Source organism: Molothrus ater, chromosome Z, assembly GCF_012460135.2.
Source record: "Molothrus ater isolate BHLD 08-10-18 breed brown headed cowbird chromosome Z, BPBGC_Mater_1.1, whole genome shotgun sequence".
NCBI lineage: Eukaryota > Metazoa > Chordata > Aves > Passeriformes > Icteridae > Molothrus > Molothrus ater.
Window position 1 is genome coordinate 2,218,232 of NC_050511.2, and position 20,892 is coordinate 2,239,123.

The 20,892-nt window shown below is 43.3% G+C and overlaps 1 protein-coding gene across 1 annotated transcript in view; it reads left to right on the plus strand.

Annotated features, from left to right (window-relative positions):
* SKOR2 (SKI family transcriptional corepressor 2) overlaps nucleotides 1-18,225 on the plus strand; it is a 23,713-nt gene extending 5,488 nt beyond the window's left edge. Inside the window, exons 4-7 of the mRNA XM_054517953.1 lie at nucleotides 5,402-5,467; nucleotides 5,862-5,960; nucleotides 9,862-9,929; nucleotides 18,163-18,225. Coding sequence (XP_054373928.1) covers nucleotides 5,402-5,467; nucleotides 5,862-5,960; nucleotides 9,862-9,929; nucleotides 18,163-18,225 — 296 coding nt within the window. The remainder of the gene's footprint in view (nucleotides 1-5,401; nucleotides 5,468-5,861; nucleotides 5,961-9,861; nucleotides 9,930-18,162) is intronic.
* Nucleotides 18,226-20,892: the final 2,667 nt, after the last annotated feature.

The window sequence follows — 20,892 nt, forward strand, 5'->3', positions numbered from 1 at the left end:
CCAGGCAGGGCTTGGAAAGAGCTCGAAATTATTCAAAATCCCACGGCAGTTTTGAGAGGCAACTGTGACTAACTTATGTAACTGGTCTATTTTCCTTGGGTTTGCCACCCCGACCCTCCTTCATCGGTGGGAGTTGAAGGGTAAGAGAACATTGTAAGGCTGCATGTTCCTTAAAGAGAAGTAGAATTCTGCAAGCTGCTCCTCAACCAGTCTAATTATTAATCTGTTTTCATGAGAAAGGGGAACCCTAAAAATGGGTGTTAATAAACAACAATTCAAATCTTGCTGCAATTTCCCCAACTTTATTTTTTGATCTTTGCTTTGTTGGGCATTTTCAGAAAAATTCAGGCTGGAAATGGTGAGCCAGGTTTCCTTTATTTACTCTTAAATATATTTTCAGGGCAACTCTGCAAATACAGCAGTTGCTGTAGATTTAAAATACTTTATAGAGGGTTGAAAACAGACCGGCTTTTGCTATGCCACAGACTGGACGGTTGTGTAGTCTTAACTGGGATAAGTTGAAAGCACTGGATCCAGAATTTAAATTACTTTAAATTTTATAAGGGACATGTTTGCAAAAAAACCCCAAAGAAGTTAAAAGTTGGCAAGATGAGGTTTCAGATGTGGGATCCAGAACTGCATATTAATACATAAGGTTGTGTATAAATATTTGGATCTGCACAACAGACGAATCTGCAGACAGATTGTAGGACTGCATTCTTATTTCTCTTATTTCTCTCATTTCTCATCTGTTATGACTAAGGACCCCTGAATCTCTTTTAGTTATTAAAAAAGTTTAATCATTGTTGAATATCTTTATTTTTTGCAATTTTCTTAATGTTAGGTGTGTTTTGCTCATTTTTTAAAGCCTCATCTTCTGGAATCTGGTGAGCATATTACCGTCCATTTAAAACACACCAAGAATTTGAAATTTTCTAGCTTTTGTGCTTCTAAAATAAAATTATGGAATAGTTCTCAGATGTATGAACAAGGTTCAGACCAAAAGCCAACAGATTCTTTATATTTTTTAAACATTTCAGTATTTTAGGTTGGTAATGCCTAGATTTGTGAGTGCTTAGTTTGAAATCCTGAAACTCCTTTTCCTCTCTATCTGTTAGTACTTCAATGCGGATGTTTTTTAATCAGATGTTCGTGTTTTAAACTTTAAATGGATGTTACAAATGAGAATTTATCTGGGCATAAAAAAAGAACTAGTTTGTTTTAAATTTAAATCACTTTTGGGGGCAAATTGCCATTTGAAACTCCAGATTTTTTGAGACATTTATCAGCCCTGGTGCACAAAAACACTTAAAAATGCTTATTGAGTTTCCTAAAGTAGGCATATTTTGCCAAGTCCTGAATACCATATTGATTATTCCCCCCTAAAAGTGGCATGAATATGCAGGATGCATGAATATTTTCAGTAAGTTTAGAATTTCTTCAGGACATACGCAAGAGCTCTGCGTGTCTTAGAGCGAGTCTTTAATTTCAGATGCAGAAGGAGCCTCTGGAGCACTGAAAGTCTGCTGATTCACATCTGCCTACATTTTAAAAAACGGATATAAATGCATATATCTATATATATTTATATCCAGAAGACAGCAGCAACTTTTTGCTGTGGTCTTTGTGTCTGCAGACAGCGCTTCTCTCCAGCTGAAGATATTACTGGGTGTTTAGGCTGTGATGGACCAGTAGTGCTGCGGGCTTCGCAGTATCAGGGGTGAGATGCAGAGCTTTTGGCAGATGTGGTGGGCTCTGCAAGGCACATTGGTTGTCCAGGAATAGCAGGGATGAAGTGGACACAGAGAAAGAGGAGATGGTTTTACATTATATGGTCTGAAACCGCAGGTGTGGTCAGAGTTGTGGAGGGCACAAGCTGGGGACCAGGTGCAGGGCATAGAGCTGGGAGAAAGGAATTATATTCCCAGACCATCCATGCTCTGTGTTGGACAAATCAGCACGTTGAGGTTGCTGAGTTGTCTGGGACTGCGTGGAATTTTTTTGTAGCTGCTTTTCAGAAAGCGTCCTGAGAACTTCCTGGGGAAGGATTGCAGGAGGTGGCAGAGAATGAAGGGGTAACCTGGCTATGTCTGGCTTGTTTGGTTTTTGGTTGTTTTTTTTTTACAGTGAGGGCAAAGTGCATTTCTTTTGAGGAAGATAGGTTCAAAAATGTTAAAAATCCAGATGTTAAAAATTCAAATCTTAAGCTGCTCCGGTGGACGTAGAGCTGATAAAATGGCGGCACCGCAGGAGCTGAGGCTGTGCCAATGCCCAACCCTGGGGCCTCTGTTTTTCACAGTGCCGATTTTGAGCAATTTTGAGGTGTCCTTTGTGGGTGGGTGTTCACATTCCAGTTTAAGATAGCCATTTGTACCTTTATTCCAGAAAAACAATGTCTGTGCGCCTGATCTCGTGGGGAAGAAGAGAGGCACCCAAAGCTTTCACTGAGGCCTTTTAAGTGGCCTGCAAATATTTCACCCTCTTTCCCCTTATCCAAGAGGCACAGTTTGATTTTCCTGAACAAACTAAAATAGCCTTTCATAAAGGAAATCTCTGTGTCCATAGAGAAGGGTGGCAGAGCTTTCTGTCCTGCTGCTCTAAATGCTGCAGGTTTGTGTGCAGACAAGGCCCAGGAGAGTTATGGTGGAGCTATTAGGAGGGGAAGTGATTTTTTCTTAGACTGATTAAAATTCTTTGGGCTTTCTGTTTGTTTGTTTTTAAACACCTATTTAGCTTTTAATTAACATTTAAGAGAAGGGAAGCTGGTTAAATATTCAATACCTCCTCCCTTTCAATTAAGGTAGAACAGTACACAACGCGTGATGAGGCCTCTGGGAAGTATGGAAAAATGGAGAAGAGCAGGCTCCTGATTATTATTTTCAGGGGGACAGGAAAGGTGAAACCCATCTGATTATTATTGCTGTTAACAATAATAACGTTGAGATTTTTTTTTTTAACATCAGAAAGCAGTTTAGAAATGCAATTATTCTTTAAAACCGTGTGTCCTGTCTTTGGCCTTTAAATACCCCAATTTTTTGCACTCCCATTCTTTACTTATTTCAGGTGCAAGCATGGAGGATTTTCTAATACGCCTTTTCCAGTAGCTTAGTAGGGAGGCTGCAGATGCTGGGGAAGTTATTCTTCATGCTACATGCCCTTATCTTCATTTTGATGCAGTTCTTTCTGTCCCAGCGAGTCAGCAGCTTCAAACCCTGCAGCCCTGGGAGCTCAACCAAGCAAGGGATTACTGTCACCATACTCCAGTCTCTTCCCCTTTCCCTTCCTTCTCCTTGAAAAATCCAGTTGTGTTCTGTCTGTGAGCTGGTTATCCCTCAAAATTGCACATAAAGCACACAGAAAAGGGTGCCTCAATGGAAAAAATGGGTTGGGAACATGCTAGTATTTGTAATTCAGCAAATTCAGCCTTCCTAAACTTAAATCCCGCCCCCACTTTTGATTTAGTGTACCCTAATTTTCTGACAAAATATTTTGTTTTGATGGCCATCCAGTTTAAAAAAGGATCATGCTGGCTAAAAAAATCCCCCAACAAACCCATTTAACATAGTGGAAACCCCTGAAACCACTGCCCAAAAGGTGATATATTTTTAAGCCTGCTATTTCTTCTACTGTGGTGAGACAACTTACCTGTGGAAAATACTTTGCTTTTTTACCAAATATCCCACAAAAATGATTTTTTTTTGTTTAAAGCACCATGTTACATAAATGAGTTTTTAAAATGGAATTGCTGGCACCAGATACCTGTTGTGTAAATGTATATTCCTGAATGAGTGGTTGCTTTTTGGCGCTTTTTTTTAAGGATTGAAGAGAGTGGAGATGCTAAAATGCAGAGCTATTGGATAGGTTTCATATGCTATAACTTCAAGGTTTACTGGATATAGGATTGCATCGATTTTTAAAAACAGAAAAAAATGTTTTGCAAAAAGATTTCTGACTGCATCTATTGCAAGACATTCCAATTCAACTTTAAAATTAGCCTATTGTGATGACACAATAATTTTTAAAGTAACTGCTGTATGTTGTCCGATGACCTATTCAGTGCTCTGGATTTTTATTTAAAAAAAAGCAAAACCAAACAAAACATCAAAACCCAAGGTATTTTCTCCATGAACCTCTCTTCTAACTACATAAGTATATGAATATATTTATATATATGTCTCTTGTGGTTACTTATCAGTCGAGTTAATGATGTGTATTTACTGACTGGACTAAAACAAGAATTAATCCAATTAGTTCAATAATTGGTTATTTACCAAATATTTTCTTAATTATTGAGAGTCCATTTCTACTTCAGCTGTAAATAACAGAAATTCTCCCATCAATTTCAGCTTAAGCAGTATTTTATTATTTTTAGAAAAGTTTTTCATAGCTTTTATAGAAGCTATTCATAGAAATCACAGGAAAAAAATTGCAGTTGCAGAGGATAGTGAAAGTAATACCTTTTGTCAGAAGGTTCAGCTTTCAAGTCAAACTGTCATTCAGGTGAACTTCACAACTTGTGACTTTTTAATTTTTTAAAAAATTAATTCAATTTGTCCACAAAAAAAATAAAAAAGGCTGAAGGAAGTAGCATGCATGTGTCTGGAAACAGCCAAATTCTGTTACATCACCTCTCCAAACAAACAGCTCAGGGATCTTGCTCAGCCCTGCACAGCAAATGCCCAAGCTCACAGTGGAAATGGGGTGTTAATGGTAGGGACAGCGTTTGATGAAAATTCTGTGCTATAATATGATTAAAAGTTGATGTGAGCAACCTAAGACAATTGAGTCCCTCAATTGGCTGACTCAGGAGCTGTATCCTTTTTATGCAAATACCACTAATGTCAATTTTATCTCAGCTGGATATAAATTATATCCAGTTGCAACACACCCATGCCATGGATCCCTGGAAGATGATAAAGCTAGAGAGCTGATGAAGGCAAAAAGGCATTTTTCCTGTGGATTCTGGAACAGGGTCCTACCCAGATGGAGAGCACAGGCTTCCCGTTGAGAGGAGAAGAGATGAGACTGTAGAGAAAGATCTTCCCTTTTCTCTGCCTGCTCCCAGTTGTTCTCTGATAAGAGTATCTTCAAGAGAGGGATTAGAGGGAAAGGAGGAATCAGCTCAGCAAGAAGAATATCAAGGAGACATCAGCTATTGCCTGCAAGAGGCCACGCTGTAGGCAGATACTTCACTGAACTAGGGAAAATAGGAATTCACAAATATTTGTGAATTTGTGCTATGCACCCAGAAATTTGGAGATAAACCTCGATCTTACTCTTTCTTTATATTTTTGCCCCTTTTTTTCCTCTCCAGATTCTCTGAAGCAGATGTGTAGTAAGGACAGCACTGACAAAAAGCACCATCAGTAAATCAATAACTTTTTTCTTTCTCTTTTTTAAGGAGAACACACACAAGAAACCAATTCACCTCATTCTCTGAAGAAGGATGTGGAAAATATGGGGAAAGGTAAAATAAATAAGGGCCTCTTACATTATAAAACTGCTCTTTGTTTTAATAGAATATGAGGATAATAGGGGGCACTTTTGTTCTGCGCCATATTTTAAGCTTGTCAAGTAACATATGAATAATATATGGACCTTTGGGTGGATATAATTGAGATTAATGCATATATATCAATCAATACATGACACTGTAATATAATACTTTAAAATAATATATTACATTGATTTATATTCATGGCTTTCTGCACAAAATCTATGGTAGGTCTATGCAACACTTTTTTTTCTTTTTTTTTTAATAAGCGCTAAAATATTTTGTCTTGGAGTAATGAATTGCTCTGCAACTGTTCTTTCAAGAATTATTTATACAGATTATCAAAACCACTTCTTCTCTTTGTTAGAGGAACTCCAGAAGGTTCTGTTTGAGCAGATCGACCTACGGAGGAGGCTGGAACAGGAATTCCAGGTGTTGAAAGGAAACGCGTCTTTCCCAGTCTTCAGTAAGACACAAAATCTGTGGTTTTGGTGTTGTGCATGTTTGTGGTTGGTTGCTGCCAGGCTGATAAAATGAGACAGGCTCTCAGTTGTGCTGCCATGATCTTGGGCTTAGTTCTGCTGAGTCCAGGTTGGGCAGGGCTTGGAGCAAGCTGGGATGGTGGGAGGTGTCCCCAGGGTTGGAATGAGGTGATTTTTAAGGTCCCTTTCAACCCCTGCTGTGGCTTTGCAGCTGCCCAAGCAGGTCTTTTATAGGGAAAACGCAAAGCTGGATGTCTGTTTTGGTGTGCATTCTACTAGTTTTGGTAGCATTGATTACAGTGAGTAGGCAGAAACACATCTGGGTCCTCATGGGGTACTGTGAAGTTGGTGTCTCAGCCAACACCCCTCAGGGGCTTCTGAAGACAAGATACTTAATCCTCGTTTTCAGGAGGTTCCTAATACTCATTTTCAGGAGGTTCCAGCTGATGCTGGAGAATTGATCTGGCCTTTTTAAAGAGTAGAAATTCCTGCTTGGATTTTTCCCGTTGGGAGAGGCTGTTTGAGATGGCCCTTCCATCACGGCTGCTGAGCAGGGTGCTGCTGCCCAGGGTGATGGAGCACACGGGGCATGGCTCAAATAAAACAAAATGGGCAATAAGCAGGGTTTTTGTGAAGCTGCCAGAAGGCTGGGCTGATTGTACAGGGACGTGGAAAAAGACACCTTGGCTGGGATCTCTCAAACGACGCTGGAGCAATGGCAGAAAGATTCTTCCAGGAGAAATCCCACCCAGATCAGGATGATCCTACTGGAAAAGGAGGGAGCACAGACAGCATTTTCTTATTGTTCAAAGAAAATATGCTTGTCCCCTTTCTGTAGCATCAGATAGGTATGTTTAGGGAAGCAAGGAAGTGTTAGGAATCTGGGAATGACCCCATCTTTAGCCAAAATATTGAAATATGTAGACAGCTCCATAAATAAAGAAGAGTCACTTGACATGATACAGATATTAATGAAAGGAGCATAACCTCATCCTTCAGAATAAATCCAGTCATTACTTGGGTTTGGGAGTGAGGTAATTTTCAAATAATTCGTGGGGATCAAAATGCTGCTCTGTGGTATTGGTGAAATGGCATCTTGGACTTTTGCCATTCAAGTCTCTTATTTATCCTTTTGTTCTTCTACAGTAAAATTAATGCTCTGTCTTTGCCATGTAAATAAACACTGCAATTAAACCACATGAAATACAATTCAAATAAAAGAAAAGAACAAGTACGGCCGACCAAGGAAGTGGTGACTGCTGTATGGTGGCTTGAAAAATATGTGGTTTCAATGTACCACAAAGTAGTGGTCAATTTTCTTCAGGATTAAAATAGAAAACAGATAATGTGCTATAAAACATACCTACAAGTGACCGTAAAGCCTATTTACAGATTTAGATTTACCAAAAAAACCCACCCCTCCTCCGCGTGTAATAAAACAAGAAAAAAAGAAAAAAAATTACTTTTGTAAAGTAAATCAGTGTAAATCCCTGTTGAGGGTGTTTTGTCCTCTATTGCATTGTGTCCTCCAGCACAGGAGAGTGTGGCTGTTCCAGGCTCTTGCTGTTGGGCTGTTGCTTTATGTTGAGTATTAGAATGGTATTGGTGTCTTGGGCAGGGAGCAGCCAGGCAGAGGAGTTTTTGGAGATCCAACTAAAGGAAAGTTGAGGTAAAATTTAAATTGTATTGAAAACTCATCCCTGTTTCAGCTGGGAGACAACATGAGAGATGTGGAAGGCAGTACTATTGTCTCTGGAAAATGTCAGGTTACCTGCAGTGAGCTCTAGAGTCACCTCCTTTGGGTCTTCCACCTGGAACTGAGCACATTTGGGGTGCTCTACCTTCACAGCATCGAGGCACTGCTCACAACAGGACTATGCAGTAAATGGTGTTTGGTTTCAGAGTTCTCCTCTCGTTTAAATCACTGTCAAATGAGAACTGAGCTTATTTGCAAGCTCCCTAAGCAGTGCTATGGTGCAGTCCTCTCTGTGGCCTCTTGAACCTGCTTGAAACACGGACTGTGATAATTTATAAAACAGCAAGACCTTGTATTTTTCACATTGCTGTTGGGCTTGAAAGCTGCAGGTGAAATTTTCTTTTCCCTTTAAGGTCTCTCAATGCAGAGATCACTCAAATTTTAAAAAAAAAAAAAATTAAAAAATCAGATCACATGTAGAAAGTCAAAGTATTTGCTGTCCTGATAAAAATGCAAATATCTCTGCATGGTGACAGTGTGTTCTCCTGGAGCCCTGCTCTGGTTTGTGCCCTCCGTGTCGGCTGCTCCGCGTTCTGTCCGTCTGCATTTTAAACAATGTGGCAATAAAACGGTGGAGACGCAGTCTGGGTACTTAAAGTATTTAATTTTGTGTTAAGAAAGCTATTTAAATATTCATATCTTTTCTCCTGGGTACTGCTTATGGCTTTGTCTGTGAGCGTTTGGACTCGGATAAATGCCGCCGGGAAAAAACGCTGTCCCTACCATTAACACCCCATTTCCACTGTGAGCTTGGGCATTTGCTGTGCAGGGCTGAGCAAGATCCCTGAGCTGTTTGTTTGGAGAGGTGATGAGCCCATGAAGAGGCAGCTGGGAGGAAAGCATTGAGGGAAAAAAGGAAAATTTCTCCTTAAATCCTACTCAGAGTGGCGCTGGAGGACCTCAGTTGCAATTATCAGCCTTTAGCAACCAGGACAGGAGGCAGTTACCTTTTTATACTTTGGGGGGGGGGGAGCTAGGAAAAGAGGAATTTATTTTTGTTGGCTTATTTTTCTGATCAAGCCGGAGTAGAGGGAATAGGTTTAACAGTTCTGTGGGAATATACTGGAAATCTGAAGAATGTCATTGAGATAATGCCACCATGTCCTTTTCAGTGTGGTTGTGCTGGACTCCTGAGAGCTTCAGCTTGCCAGAATTTCTCACTCTTTCTCTGTTTCATTGCTCTTCCCCTGCCTCCTTTTCTTTTAACAACAACTTCAGTTCATTATTTAGAGGAGACAAAGTTCTTTTTTTGAGAGGGGGACAGAGCTCTGCCCCCTTGTTATTTCTTCGAGGACAGGCTCCTTACTTGAATCAAAATGATAGTGGCTGGGATGGGTTTTCTTTCCTCTTCCATTTAACAGCCCATCCTTGCACCCTGACCTCCATCAGGCAGTTCTTGGAGTTCTCTGTTTCTTGTTTATATTCCTCTTTTTCCCACCCACCAACAGAAGTGTTAAGGAGCACAGAGCATCAGTTAGTCTTCTAACAAATGAAGTTTTGTCCGAAATGGCTGTTTAGGAGGAAAATCAGGGAAGGAGGATCTGCTGGAGCAGGAAGGCTGGCCTGTGCTGTAACCCAGCTGCCCAGGATCTCTCTTTCAAAGACTTTCTCCCTTCCAAATTCCACGTCACTCTTTATGGAGCTTCAGTTTTTTGTTCAAAGCCATCAGCACGATGCTACAAACCACAAATCAAACCCTGCATCCTTGAACGCTTTCTCCTCTCACAGGCTGGACATCGCTGCTGGTGTCAACAGATTTATGCCAAAGCAAAGAAGAGCAGTTTCTGCTCTTCTCTTCAGGGCCTGAAAAAGTTTGACTAATGACTGCAGAGCCTTGCCCGTGCAGGAAAATAGCTGGGAATAAATGCTAGCAAACACAAAGTTAGCATCCTACATTTTCTGCTGGGGGAAGTAGTGAAATCTAGCTTTTCCACATTTTTTCTGGTGTCAGTGGTGTCTCCTATTAGACACATATTTGTTAGGCATGTGTTTTAATTGAGTGAAGGACTTTTGTAATGCTTTGTGATTCCTCAGTAGTGACTGGGCTTGATTTAGCTTGGTTGGTGTCAATACTGCCGTGCGGTCTCTGTTTCAATTATTGCACCTGCACTTTTTTCCCTCTCATACAGACAATTTTCAAGATCAGATGAAGCGGGAGCTGGCGTACAGAGAAGAAATGGTGCAGCAGCTACAAATCGTAAGTTTACTTTCTGTGATAAAAATGTCTTCAGCTGCTGCTTTATGTTTTTTAAACTCACACCTCAAATTTTTCCTTTTTGGGCCATGCAGATGCGCCATTACCAAGCTTCTATTGCCTTACATTTAGCAAGAGGTAAACACGCAGTTCTCAGCTGGTTTGGAGCCTAATTACCTGGAGATTTACTTTCATACAGTAACCAGATGTGTCTTCATGTTTCAACTAAACAAAATGTGTTGACACGGAGAGGTACTTCTGCAGAGAGGAGGAGTGAATCAGTAAACTTTGAGCAGTTAAACGTTTCTGCCTAGGGAATCTGCTCAATCCCTGCTTCCCACCAGAAAATAAACCTTAGGATGTGTCTTTTTCTCATTTCAGACACTAGAAGAAGTGCTTAACTCAGCAGTAAAGGATCAAGTTGCCAAAACACAGTTCAGTGCAGGCACACGTTACTGTTGGGTCTCTTGCTTGTTATTTTAAAACCAAGAGGGATTTTGCCTCTGTGCTAGTGCAGCTCTGGATCATCACATCCAGCTGTGTTGTTTTGAAAAGTTGACGTTCTTAATCCAGTGCAAGCAAAGGGGCTGGAGCACGGGAAGCTGTTCCACACTCAAATAAATGAATGCCTAGTGTGGTTTCAAGAGCAGTGCATGGTGAGGCTGTCAGCTAATGCTTGCTTTGCTGGTGCTTTCTCTGTGATCAATCTGACATTGCTCAACAGGGTTTTGTTTTTGAGGCAAGGTTGGCAAATATCCCCATTTCTCTGAATCAGCCCTGTGCTCCCCCATTGAAATTTTCCTCCTGCTTGTCACGGGGCAGAGATGGCATTGCCCAGCCTCCTGGTACTGTCATTTTCTAATTGATGGGTTAGGACATAAAAGTAAATTTGAAGGCCAGGATTGTCAGACTTGTGCTCCGATGTTTAGAGGCATTTAGGACTGGCCTTATTTTTAGAGCTGCCGAGCATCCACGCACCCCATTCCTGCTGACTGCAGAGATTTCAAAGAGGCATGGAGGGTGTTTGAAAGAGGCTGTTTGTGGAGGAAACTCAGGCCCAGAGAATCTCTGGGTGTTTTTTGCAGCTGCTCTGCACTCTTTTCCTTTAGTGTGCCCATTGTTACTGCGTCCCCCTTTGTGTCCCGATGACAGGCAGGAAGTTTTACTTGACCCGTGAATTTTGTTGTCACAGAAAATTCCAGTTAGGATGCCATCCTGAAAAGCACTTCCTCTGCTGCTTTGGACTTGAGGCAGGTGACCAGCTGAATTTCCTGATGCAAAGAACTTCTAAGCACAAAGTTTATGGGCTCACCCCAGTCCTTATCTCCTGTGTCAGCTGAACTTGGAGCTGGCTAACTCTGCCTCCCAGGGGGAGAATGGATCACCTCTGCCATTCACCTCGTGGCCCTGTGTTTCTGGAACTGGATATCCCAGACCTCCAGCAAGCCGGCTGCGGTGGTTTTCCTAATTTTCTTGGTCAGGAAAATAAATATGATCAAGTAATTCACATCCTTTTCACTTACTGACTTGTTCCATGGACAAACTAAGGGGCATTTAATCATTTAACAGAGCTGAATGTACTTACAGAGAATATTTTCAACATTTAATGTGCTGCACCAACAACTCAGGACCTCTTCCCTCACTACAGATGCCTTAATTTAATTATTACTAATGGAAATGTTGTTGAATCACCAGTAAGTCTTCATGCTCATATTTGTGGGTCAAGTTGTGATCAGTGAGACTGATAAAAAGATGTTTGGATGAAAAACTGAGACACTCCTGCAAATAATGAGTGTGTTTGCCAAAATGAGGGCAGAAATCTTCAGAGTTGTCTTGGCTGATAACTGAAATGGAGTCAGCACTTTTGAGATGATAATCCCAGCAGTGGCTTTAATTCATTTGTGGGAATATATCTTGTATGTTTACATCTAGAATTAAGATTAATGAACTGAATGTGGTAATGATAGAACTACTTTGGCCTTCCAGGGTTATTGCATGGATGAATTGGTGCAGAATACACAAAAAACATGTCTGCTTTTGATTTTTTGTTTAATTGCTGTTATTGTTTTGTTTTTAACTGGCACTTTTTAGGTGCTTTTTTTTGTACCTGAGATGCTGCACTACTACTTTGACAGGGCTTTAACCTAATTTTCTTGTAGAAAATAGAAGAACAAAGAGAAAAGCAAAAGCATTTCATATATACTGAAATCATAGTTTTACTTAGACTTTCATAGGTGTATGCTTTTGTAGTACTAAGCTCAAAATTTACTGATGTAACTAGCCACAGAACTGGACTTAATTGCTTTTAAAAATTATTTTACAAAAAATACAGATGCCTAGAGTCAAGGGGTTTTTTGGCTCTTCTCACTGCTGAAGATATACAACTTAAATTAGTCCTTCCTGAATACCCCTGGAAAGGTTTAACAGCCGTGTGGATGTGGCACTTGGGGACACGGATTAGTGTGGGCTGGGCAGTGCAGGGGAAATGGTTGGATTTGAATATCTTGGAGGGCTTTTCCAACCTAAATGATTCTGTCATCCCCTGATCCCCTGAAACTGTGGGTACCAGAGAGAGGTTTTTCCAGAACGATTATTTCGCTCACCCTGAACTGAGTAATCAGACTCTAAAATTAATTAACCCAGCATGTTCGTTGTTTCGGAAATATCTGTAATACAAGCTGAACGCGATCACGAAAAGAAAATCAACCAATCCTGATTGCATTTGAAAACTTCCCGGCGCCAACACCCGCTGCAGACTGCCGTGAAGCTCGTGCCCTGCACTGGCCGTGGCGCTTTTTGTCCCGTTTTTTTGGGGAGATTCTTCCCCGTTTTGGGAGCGGTCCGTGGCAGCGCGGCCCGCGGGTGCCCTCTGCCGCCCACCAGCCGCCACTGCAGCGGCCGCGGCGCGCTAAATCCGCTCTCAAATCGAGCCGGGCTTAAATTAAAGCAGGGCTGGATCGGCGGCCCCCCGCTGCCCCGGCTGCTCTGCCCGAGCCGCAATTGAAAAATAATAATATTCCATGGCTTCCTGAAAGCCAGGAGTAAGGCTCAGGTCGCTGGGAAAACGGGATGGGCGCCGTTCTCTTACATCTTCACTGGTGGGTGTCGGGTCCTTTGCAGGCAGCCTGGCTCAGAGGGCTGCTGGAGCAGCAGGTTGGTGTGTGGCCATTAGTTTTGACGGGAATCACAGCATGAGTAAGGCTGCAAGTGGCCACTGGAGGTCCCCGAGTACAAGCTCCCTGCTGGAGAGGAGTCCTGCGGAGCACACTGCTCAGAACAGCTCTCCAGGCAGGTTTTGAGCACCTCCAGGGAGGAAGGCTCCACAGCCTCTCCATGCAGACTGTTCCAATAAGGAATTTCTTCCTGATGTCCAGGTGGAATTTCCTGGGTTTCAGCTTTCAGAGTTTTCCAAGTGTCTGAAGCAGCTACCGGGAAGTTTTGCAACCTGTTTGTGCCAGGATCTTGGCCAAATGCTAGGAAACAACCTATCATCATATTTAACGAGAAAATGGATCTTAGACTCCCTGAATGCATTTTTCTCTTCCTCCGCTGGCAAAGTGCTGCCTCCCAAATTGGCTGAGTACAGGGTGTGTACGAGGGGATCATATATAAAATGTGGATTTTGCATGTGGATACTGTTGTGCCAGGGAAGGTTTAAACTGGATATTAGGAAAAAATTCTTCACTGTCAAGCACTGAGGTCAGCTGTTCAGGGCAGAGGTGGTGTCCCCATCCTTGGAGGGGTTTAAAGGCTGTGTGGATGCAGCACTTGGGGACATGGGTTAGTGGTGAGCTGGGCGTTGGTGGCATGGTTGGACTCAATTGTCTTAGAGATCTTTTTGAACCTAGAAGATCCTGAGATTCTGAGGATCATCTGGCTTTTGTTAATGAGTTGTACAGAAAGGGCCAGAGAGGAGAAACTGCTGCCCAGAAGGATGGGAGAAATTCAGACATCACACACATGGTACAGCCTTAGAAGAGCTCACCTGCCTTTAGAGTTTTTAGTTTCTGTCCAGTGAGACCAGAACTCATCTGCTGGGACAGCCCAGCACCATAACCAAGTACCAAGCCACGTCCTGCCCGAGACTCTGCATCTGTCTGATATTGTCTTCCGAGCAGCTGTGTTAGTGGAACAGACTTTAAAACCATGAACTTTCTCCCTAGCTGCCTGGTGAGAGAAAAACATCAGAAGCTCAGAAGCAGCATTTCCAGCATTATGATTTTAATGTTTTTCCTTTAAAGTTTTCATGAACCTCTCTCAAACATGGCCACAGCAAAGTAGAACGCCAAGCAGGAATTTTAAGCCTCCTGCAAACTAAAGAGCTTTTCTCAATTTTCCCTCAGAGGTGACTTACAAGTAGTTTGTGGGTTCTCAGTGGTGACCTGTCCATCAGGAAAAGCTCAGGTGGTATTCATCACCCGTGGTGGTTTAGATCATCAGCTGATGATCCATCCCACTGATTTTACATTGGGGTAACAGGTGAAGGTTTTTGAGGTGTTGTAGAAATATGAAACACTCAGGCAGGCCTTTGTCTTTCCGGATTAGGTGAAAAATGATGGTTTGGTTTTGTTTGGGATATTTTAATTAGGTTATGCTCCCATGAACTGACTTCTTCCTGACCAGCCTCACTTTGGGCTGATAAAAATGTTCAGAGCTCAGAACTGGATCCATCTGGAACTGCTCTGTGTTTTATGGCTTTCTGCTCTCAGTGCTCCTTTAAATCAACTCTGTTCTTCAGAGTCAGGCAATAAAATAAATCAGGAACTATCTTTCTGCAAAACTGATTTCCATCTCTGCATCATCTTTCACCCTGATCCTTAGAGATTGACAAGGAATGTTTAAAAGAAGGGGGAAAAAATCCACCATGTGGTTAATGTTGGTAAATCTTCAGGGGCACGAGAGCCTGTCCCTCTGGATTGCACTGTAATTCAGAAGAGCACCAATAGCTCCAAAATTCCTAGTTTACACTGCTTATGGAAAGCCAGTGCTTTTGCTCAACTCATGTATTCATCATCCAAACAAGAAGCACCCACATTTGTGTGTGGGGAGATCTGGGCTCTCAAAAACAGGAAATGGGAAATGGCAGCACTTCAGTGCCATTTGCGATTTCTGTGCTTGGCCTGAAGTGGTGCAGCTCAGATGATTGACCTTGGAGAGCATGCAAACAGCTGTTCAGCAGAATGCTCTCGGATTTCTTGAGTGTCATCTTGTGCTGAAGTGCCTGCTCACAGGCACACAGATAATGACAGGTAAAAGAACATTTCTGGGACGCTGTGTCCTGTGTCCTCAAAAGGCTCATCCCTGATTGTGTACAGGAAAGTGAGCTGTTTTCACCAGAATTTTATTTCTTGTTGCCAGTTTTTCAGTTGTTTTTTTGGTTGGTATTTTTTTTTTCAAAGATAGGTGAGCAAAACTTGTATCCAGACATCACATGTGAATATGCCTTGGGTGGATAGGATGGAGCTCTGCCTCTTTCTCCAGTAAATTCAAATGTTGAAGGAAAGGATGCCTTGTTGAAATTTAAGCAGAAAGCTTCCTTTCCTTTAGAATCTGCAGAAATTCTGATCAAAAATGGGTGTGGATGTGCAGACAGCCACAAGCCAGCCTCAGCTACTGCATGACTGCAAAATATTTTTTCTAGGCAACAGAAGGCAGGGTGATGTAAAATCTTGTACCTCAGCAGAGATGGGATGCAGAGGTGAAGCCTTGAAAGAGGATGGTGTGCTAAAGCTTCTTTGACATCTGAGTGTGTAAACAGAGATCAGAGAGGAACTTCAGAAATGACTCCCCAATCCTATCCATTGCCTGTGCTCTGGTTCGAGTTGTGGGGCAGGCTCCAGGCTTGCTGAGTTGGCTCCTTCCAGGTGGAATAAATGGGAATATGCTCCGGAATGCACAGAGGACTGTGCTCCAGTCCCTAATGGGTACCAGGACTAGACTGGAGTCAGCCTGTAGGAAAAAGGACTCAGTGTCCATATTGCATTTTTCTTGGAGTTCTCTTCAGATCTGCTCTCATTGTGTTTCCTACTCATGTGGATCTGGTCACAAAAACTGGGGTTTTTGCTGCTTAAAACCCAACTAACTGCCTTCACTTTTGTTATTTCTGTACACCCTTTGAAAAGGGCCACCTTTTTGCCAGGAAGAGCCCTAAATCCTCTTCCACCACAGCTTCAGAGTTACTGAATGCTCTGACAATGACAGAAATAGAAGATGACATTGTAGGTGATTTAACTCATGGAGAAAGCAGTCATTTCCCTGTTGAACAGCCACCTCTCCCACTGCCATCAATTGCCAGGAGATCAGGTAAAACAACACACGTTAGAAAGATGCCAAATATAGCGGAGAAGTGGATCGAGAACAGTTAATTTCTGACAGAATGTACCCCGCTGTATTATCTAGGTCAGTACAGCTTGGGAGATGTCCTACATAATTTGTGTCCATGCAAACCCAAGTTGGCCTTCGTGAGTGGGAGAGAGGCAGGAATCAGCTGGCGAGGCACCACAGGTCCCAGCTGGACCGTGCTTGATTCTTTTTGTGCAGTTTGTTTGTGGCTCCCTTTTGCATCCAAACCACGGCCAAAGGTGATCAGGGAAGCAGCTTCTCTGCACCCCCCTCTCTGCTGCAGCTTGGGAAGGAGTTTTGCAGCCTTTGCAAGCTCCGTGTCCTGAAGGCAGCTGTGCCTGGGGACATGGTGGAGGGGACAGCTCTGTTTTTTAGCGGGGGGGATCTGGCCACGAGCTTCCTGATTCCTATTGTCTTCTGTCAGGGAAGGGATTATAAGAGTAGTCAGACAAAACACCCGGAATCTTGATTCTTTTCTGGTCATCAGTGGTTTGCGCACACACATTTCCCCTTTCCCAGGGCTGTGCAGGGGGGAAGCAGCGTGCACCTGTGGGAGGCTTCTGCTTTCATTCAGCCACAGACACTGCTCCTTCCTGCTGCTGCTGCTTTCAGCCAGATTGATCTCCTTTCCCAGGACATGAAAGGGTTACCTCTTGAGCTTCAAAAGCCCCTCTCTCCCCTCTCATCCTGATCCTTCCCTCCTCTTTCTCCTGATTAAGGTGGGCAGGGATGGATGAGTCTCTCGATGTCTTTGCAGACGCGATGCTTTACCCCAGCCCAGAGGCACAATGGCTGGGCACAATTCACACAAACATCCTCATAATGGATGGGCATAGTGGATTTAAAATAATTATGGGCATAATGTATTTAAAATCAAAACAGGGATGTACAGGAACATGTGGGGTCAGTGGATACGGATGTAAATTCACTGTGTCTAGGTGTGTAGGGCAGGTTGCTTGAACTCTGCATTTGCCCATCTTCTGCTGTTTCTTCTGCTGTTTGTGCAGGTTACGGCCTTGATCCTGACTTCAGGTGACAGAATTGTCAGCTTGCAGTGACATATTTGACATTATTTGTGAGCATATTCTGGAGTGGCTGGCAGCAGAAGCAGGTCAGCTCGGTGTGCAGCAGCACCTAGGAGCGCAGGGACACAGGATTTTTTGATCTCCCAGCCTGAATTCCTCCAGCAGTCCCTCCAAAAGTCATCATCAAAGAATTTGTAGCCAGTTGGATTCCCAGCTATGGGGAAATCTCAGAGCAATTTAGTTTTGTTGCATTCTAAAGGCCCAGCACTGAAGAAGAGCAGCCCTGTAATGTATTCCCACTGGCCAATGAGCACATCATCCCACTTTGTTTCTAAATATAACTGTGTTCCCTAATATGCCCATGTTCTCTGTTTTTCTTTAATTATTTGTTCCACTTCAGTGGCTTCCCTTCAGATTGGTGCAAGTTGGAGATAACTATTATGAACTTCCTAATTAGGGGGATATAAATACACGAAGTCTCATGCTCCCAACCTGCTGTATTGTGGCTGTGCAGGGATCAGTGTGCATTGCCTGGTCTGCCACAGACAGCTGACTTTTTATGATCTCACAGGTGTCCTTATCCTTTGTCAGCCTCTGATATAAACACAGCATCAGAATGCATCTTTTACACTGAATTTTAAGATTCTATCTGTTCTTTTAATTCTAGCCATTTTTTATTTTATTTCTGCTTCAACTTCCCTGAGGTTTCATAAAGAGTTGAACCTTTGTATTTAAAATGTTGTTTCCTACAATTCCTCCCCATTTTCAGGAAGGAAAACAAAACCTTTCATTTACAGGGATTTCCATCTTGGGTGTTTTGTTAGCCAAACCTTGTCTTGAGCAGTGTCTCTGTTTCTGTGTCATTCCAGATTCCCTATGCAGCAAGCTTGATCAGGAAAGAAAAGCTCGGTGCACACCTCAGCAAAAGCTAAAGGTGAGCTTGTGAGAAAGAGACTTCATTCCACTTGACCTGGCTGCCTGTGTTCCTCTGCAGCCATTGCAGGAATTAAGAGGATCATTCTGTTGTTTGATGTGGCTGGTTCTGGTCCCAAAGCCCTCTCTGTGCAGGTGCTGTGCTACAGTCTAGAGGTGATAAATCACATGTGGCACGAATTACGAGACTTCACTGGGGTGGGATGTAGTGCTGGGAGCTGACCCATGGGTCCTGCAGTGACAGGACAAAGGCTCCAAACTGGGAGTAGCTTTAAATTAAATATTAGGAAGAAATTCTTCCCTGTAAGGGTGAGGGGCCCTGGCAGAGGTGCTCAGAGCAGCTGTGGCTGCCCCTGGATCCCTGGCAGTGCCCAGGGCCAGTTGGGCAGGGCTTGAGCACCCTGAGATGGTGGAAGGTGTCCCTGCCCATGGCAGGAGTAGGATGAGGGGATCTTTAAGGTTCTTTTCAATCCAAACCATTCCATGCCTCTAACTGCCTGAGCTTGTGCTTTTCCTGACACTGAAAAGTGTCATCAAGGTCAATTTACCTTCAGTGGAAGGAGGGGAGCACCTTGGCATTCAGAGCGCAAAAAGAAATGTTCGTGCTCCAGGAAGGGAGGAGTTTTTCTGCCCTTAATGGAACTGCTTTAGGAAAAACAGTGCATCAGCATATTTTGGGAGTCTCTCAGAACCCCCTGACTGTGGTTCTGAAGTTCAGTGTCCTAGAGAAGGTAATTCTCCTGCTGCTCACGTGCAGGGCCTTCCTAAACCAAACACTACATTTTTCAGGACTGTCTATTAGAAGGGTTCGTTTAGTAGAAACACCACCTCCATCATCAGTGGCCTGGGAGATTCCAGTTTTGGGCGCTGAAGTTTTAACACTTAAATGACATTCTCTTGGCTTTTTCCTGGCAAAACAAGAAGATTAGGGATTGGAGACAGATGCCAAAAGCTGGTAGCCCCGCTGCTGTGTTATGTCACAAAATCTGGCTTGCGGATTCACTAAAAAACTCCCCGAGGAGAAGTAGGGGGATTAGAAAAAGAACAGCTACTCATACACAGAGACCTCAGTAATGCACAAAATAGAGGTATTCAAGACAGTATCTAAGAAGGGCTTGATTGTAGAGATGATGGAGGTTTGCCTGAGCTGTAGAAGAAGCAGATTCTTAAAAATAAAAGCAGTAGGAGTAAGTACAGAGTAACCAGATCGCCACGATCTGTGGCCCGGAGCTCTGCCCGCTGAGATAAGGAGATTATTCTGAGCACCGAGCTGGTCTCTTTCGGCTTTGTGCACACTTCCTTACTGACTGCCAGCGTTTTCCAATTGAGCTTACAGCAATCTGAGCGCTGATTTAAAACAAACTCAGCGGCACTAACACCCCGACTGAAAACAGCAGGTCAGGAGCAGCATGTCCTGCCCCAGTGCCGCATCTGCGGCGCTGGATGACCAATAAAAACCTGCCTGAGGACAGCAGCATCGGAGGAGAGGAGCAGTTTGCTGCCATCACCGGGCTTCCAGCAGCTCCCAGTCCTTGCAGGGCCAGAGCTGGCATCCTGGCAGCGAGCATTCCCTTATTCCCCTTGGCGAGGGCGGGAAGGATGGACGCGCTCCTCACGCTGCTTCTGCCCGCATCCCCGCGGACCACGGGGATGCCTCCACGCAGCCCCGGTGCTTTTGGAAGATTTGCTGTTGCTTAAGTGCTAAACTGAGCCAGCCAGGAGGAGAACCAGGGCTGTGCTGTTCAGTTTCGTGTCCTTGATGTGCCAAGAAGGAAAAGTCTCCTCGGGAGGAAACGTGTTTGCACATCCCTGCCCATGCAGCGCTCCCGGGGGCTTCAGACTCTCTGTTTGGCAGAGAAACCCCTCAGTCCCTGCCCTGAGCCCCTCTGCTCCTCCCCACAGCATCTCTGGCTGCATTTAATCGCACTGCAGTCAGTCAAAGTTTGCACTGGGTCTTTATTGCCAATATTTCCACGTCACCCCACAGATACTCACTGGGTTATGCCACAAAATCTGGCTTGTGGATGCACTAAAAAAATCCCCAAGGAGAAGTAGGGGGATTAGAAAAAGAAGAGCTACTCGTACACAGAGATCTCAGTAATGCACAAAATGGAGGTATTCAAGAGAGTCTGGGGCATCTGAGAAGGGCTTGGTAGGAGAGGATGATGGAGGTTTGCCTGGGCTGTATAAGAAGCAGATTCTTAAAAATAAAAGCAGTAGGAGTAAGTATCTGGTAAGAGTAACCAGATAACCATGATCAAAGTGTCAAAGTCTCAGGGGATGCTGCTAGAGCAGGTGACCTGTGTGTGTCCCTTTCCCAAGGGTTGTAAATAAATGTCATAATTCTGTCACTGTCTCAAACTTTTGCTTAATGTTGATAACAATTTCTCTCTCTCTCTCTCTTTCTCCCTCTCTTTTTTTTTTTTTTTTCCACTCCCAGAAGCACAGGAGCTTTTGCAGCTGTTACCTTATAAGTTATAACCCAGTCAGAAACCTGACTTGTATATAGACTGTGAAATGGAAGTGTTTGGGGATCTAAATAAAAAAAAAAAATCAGGTTCCTCTGAACCTAAGGACAAGTGACCTCATAGTATCATGGACAACCATGTCAAATAGAATGTAGCAGCCATTTATTAGTAAACACAAAACAACAAAAAAAAAATGCC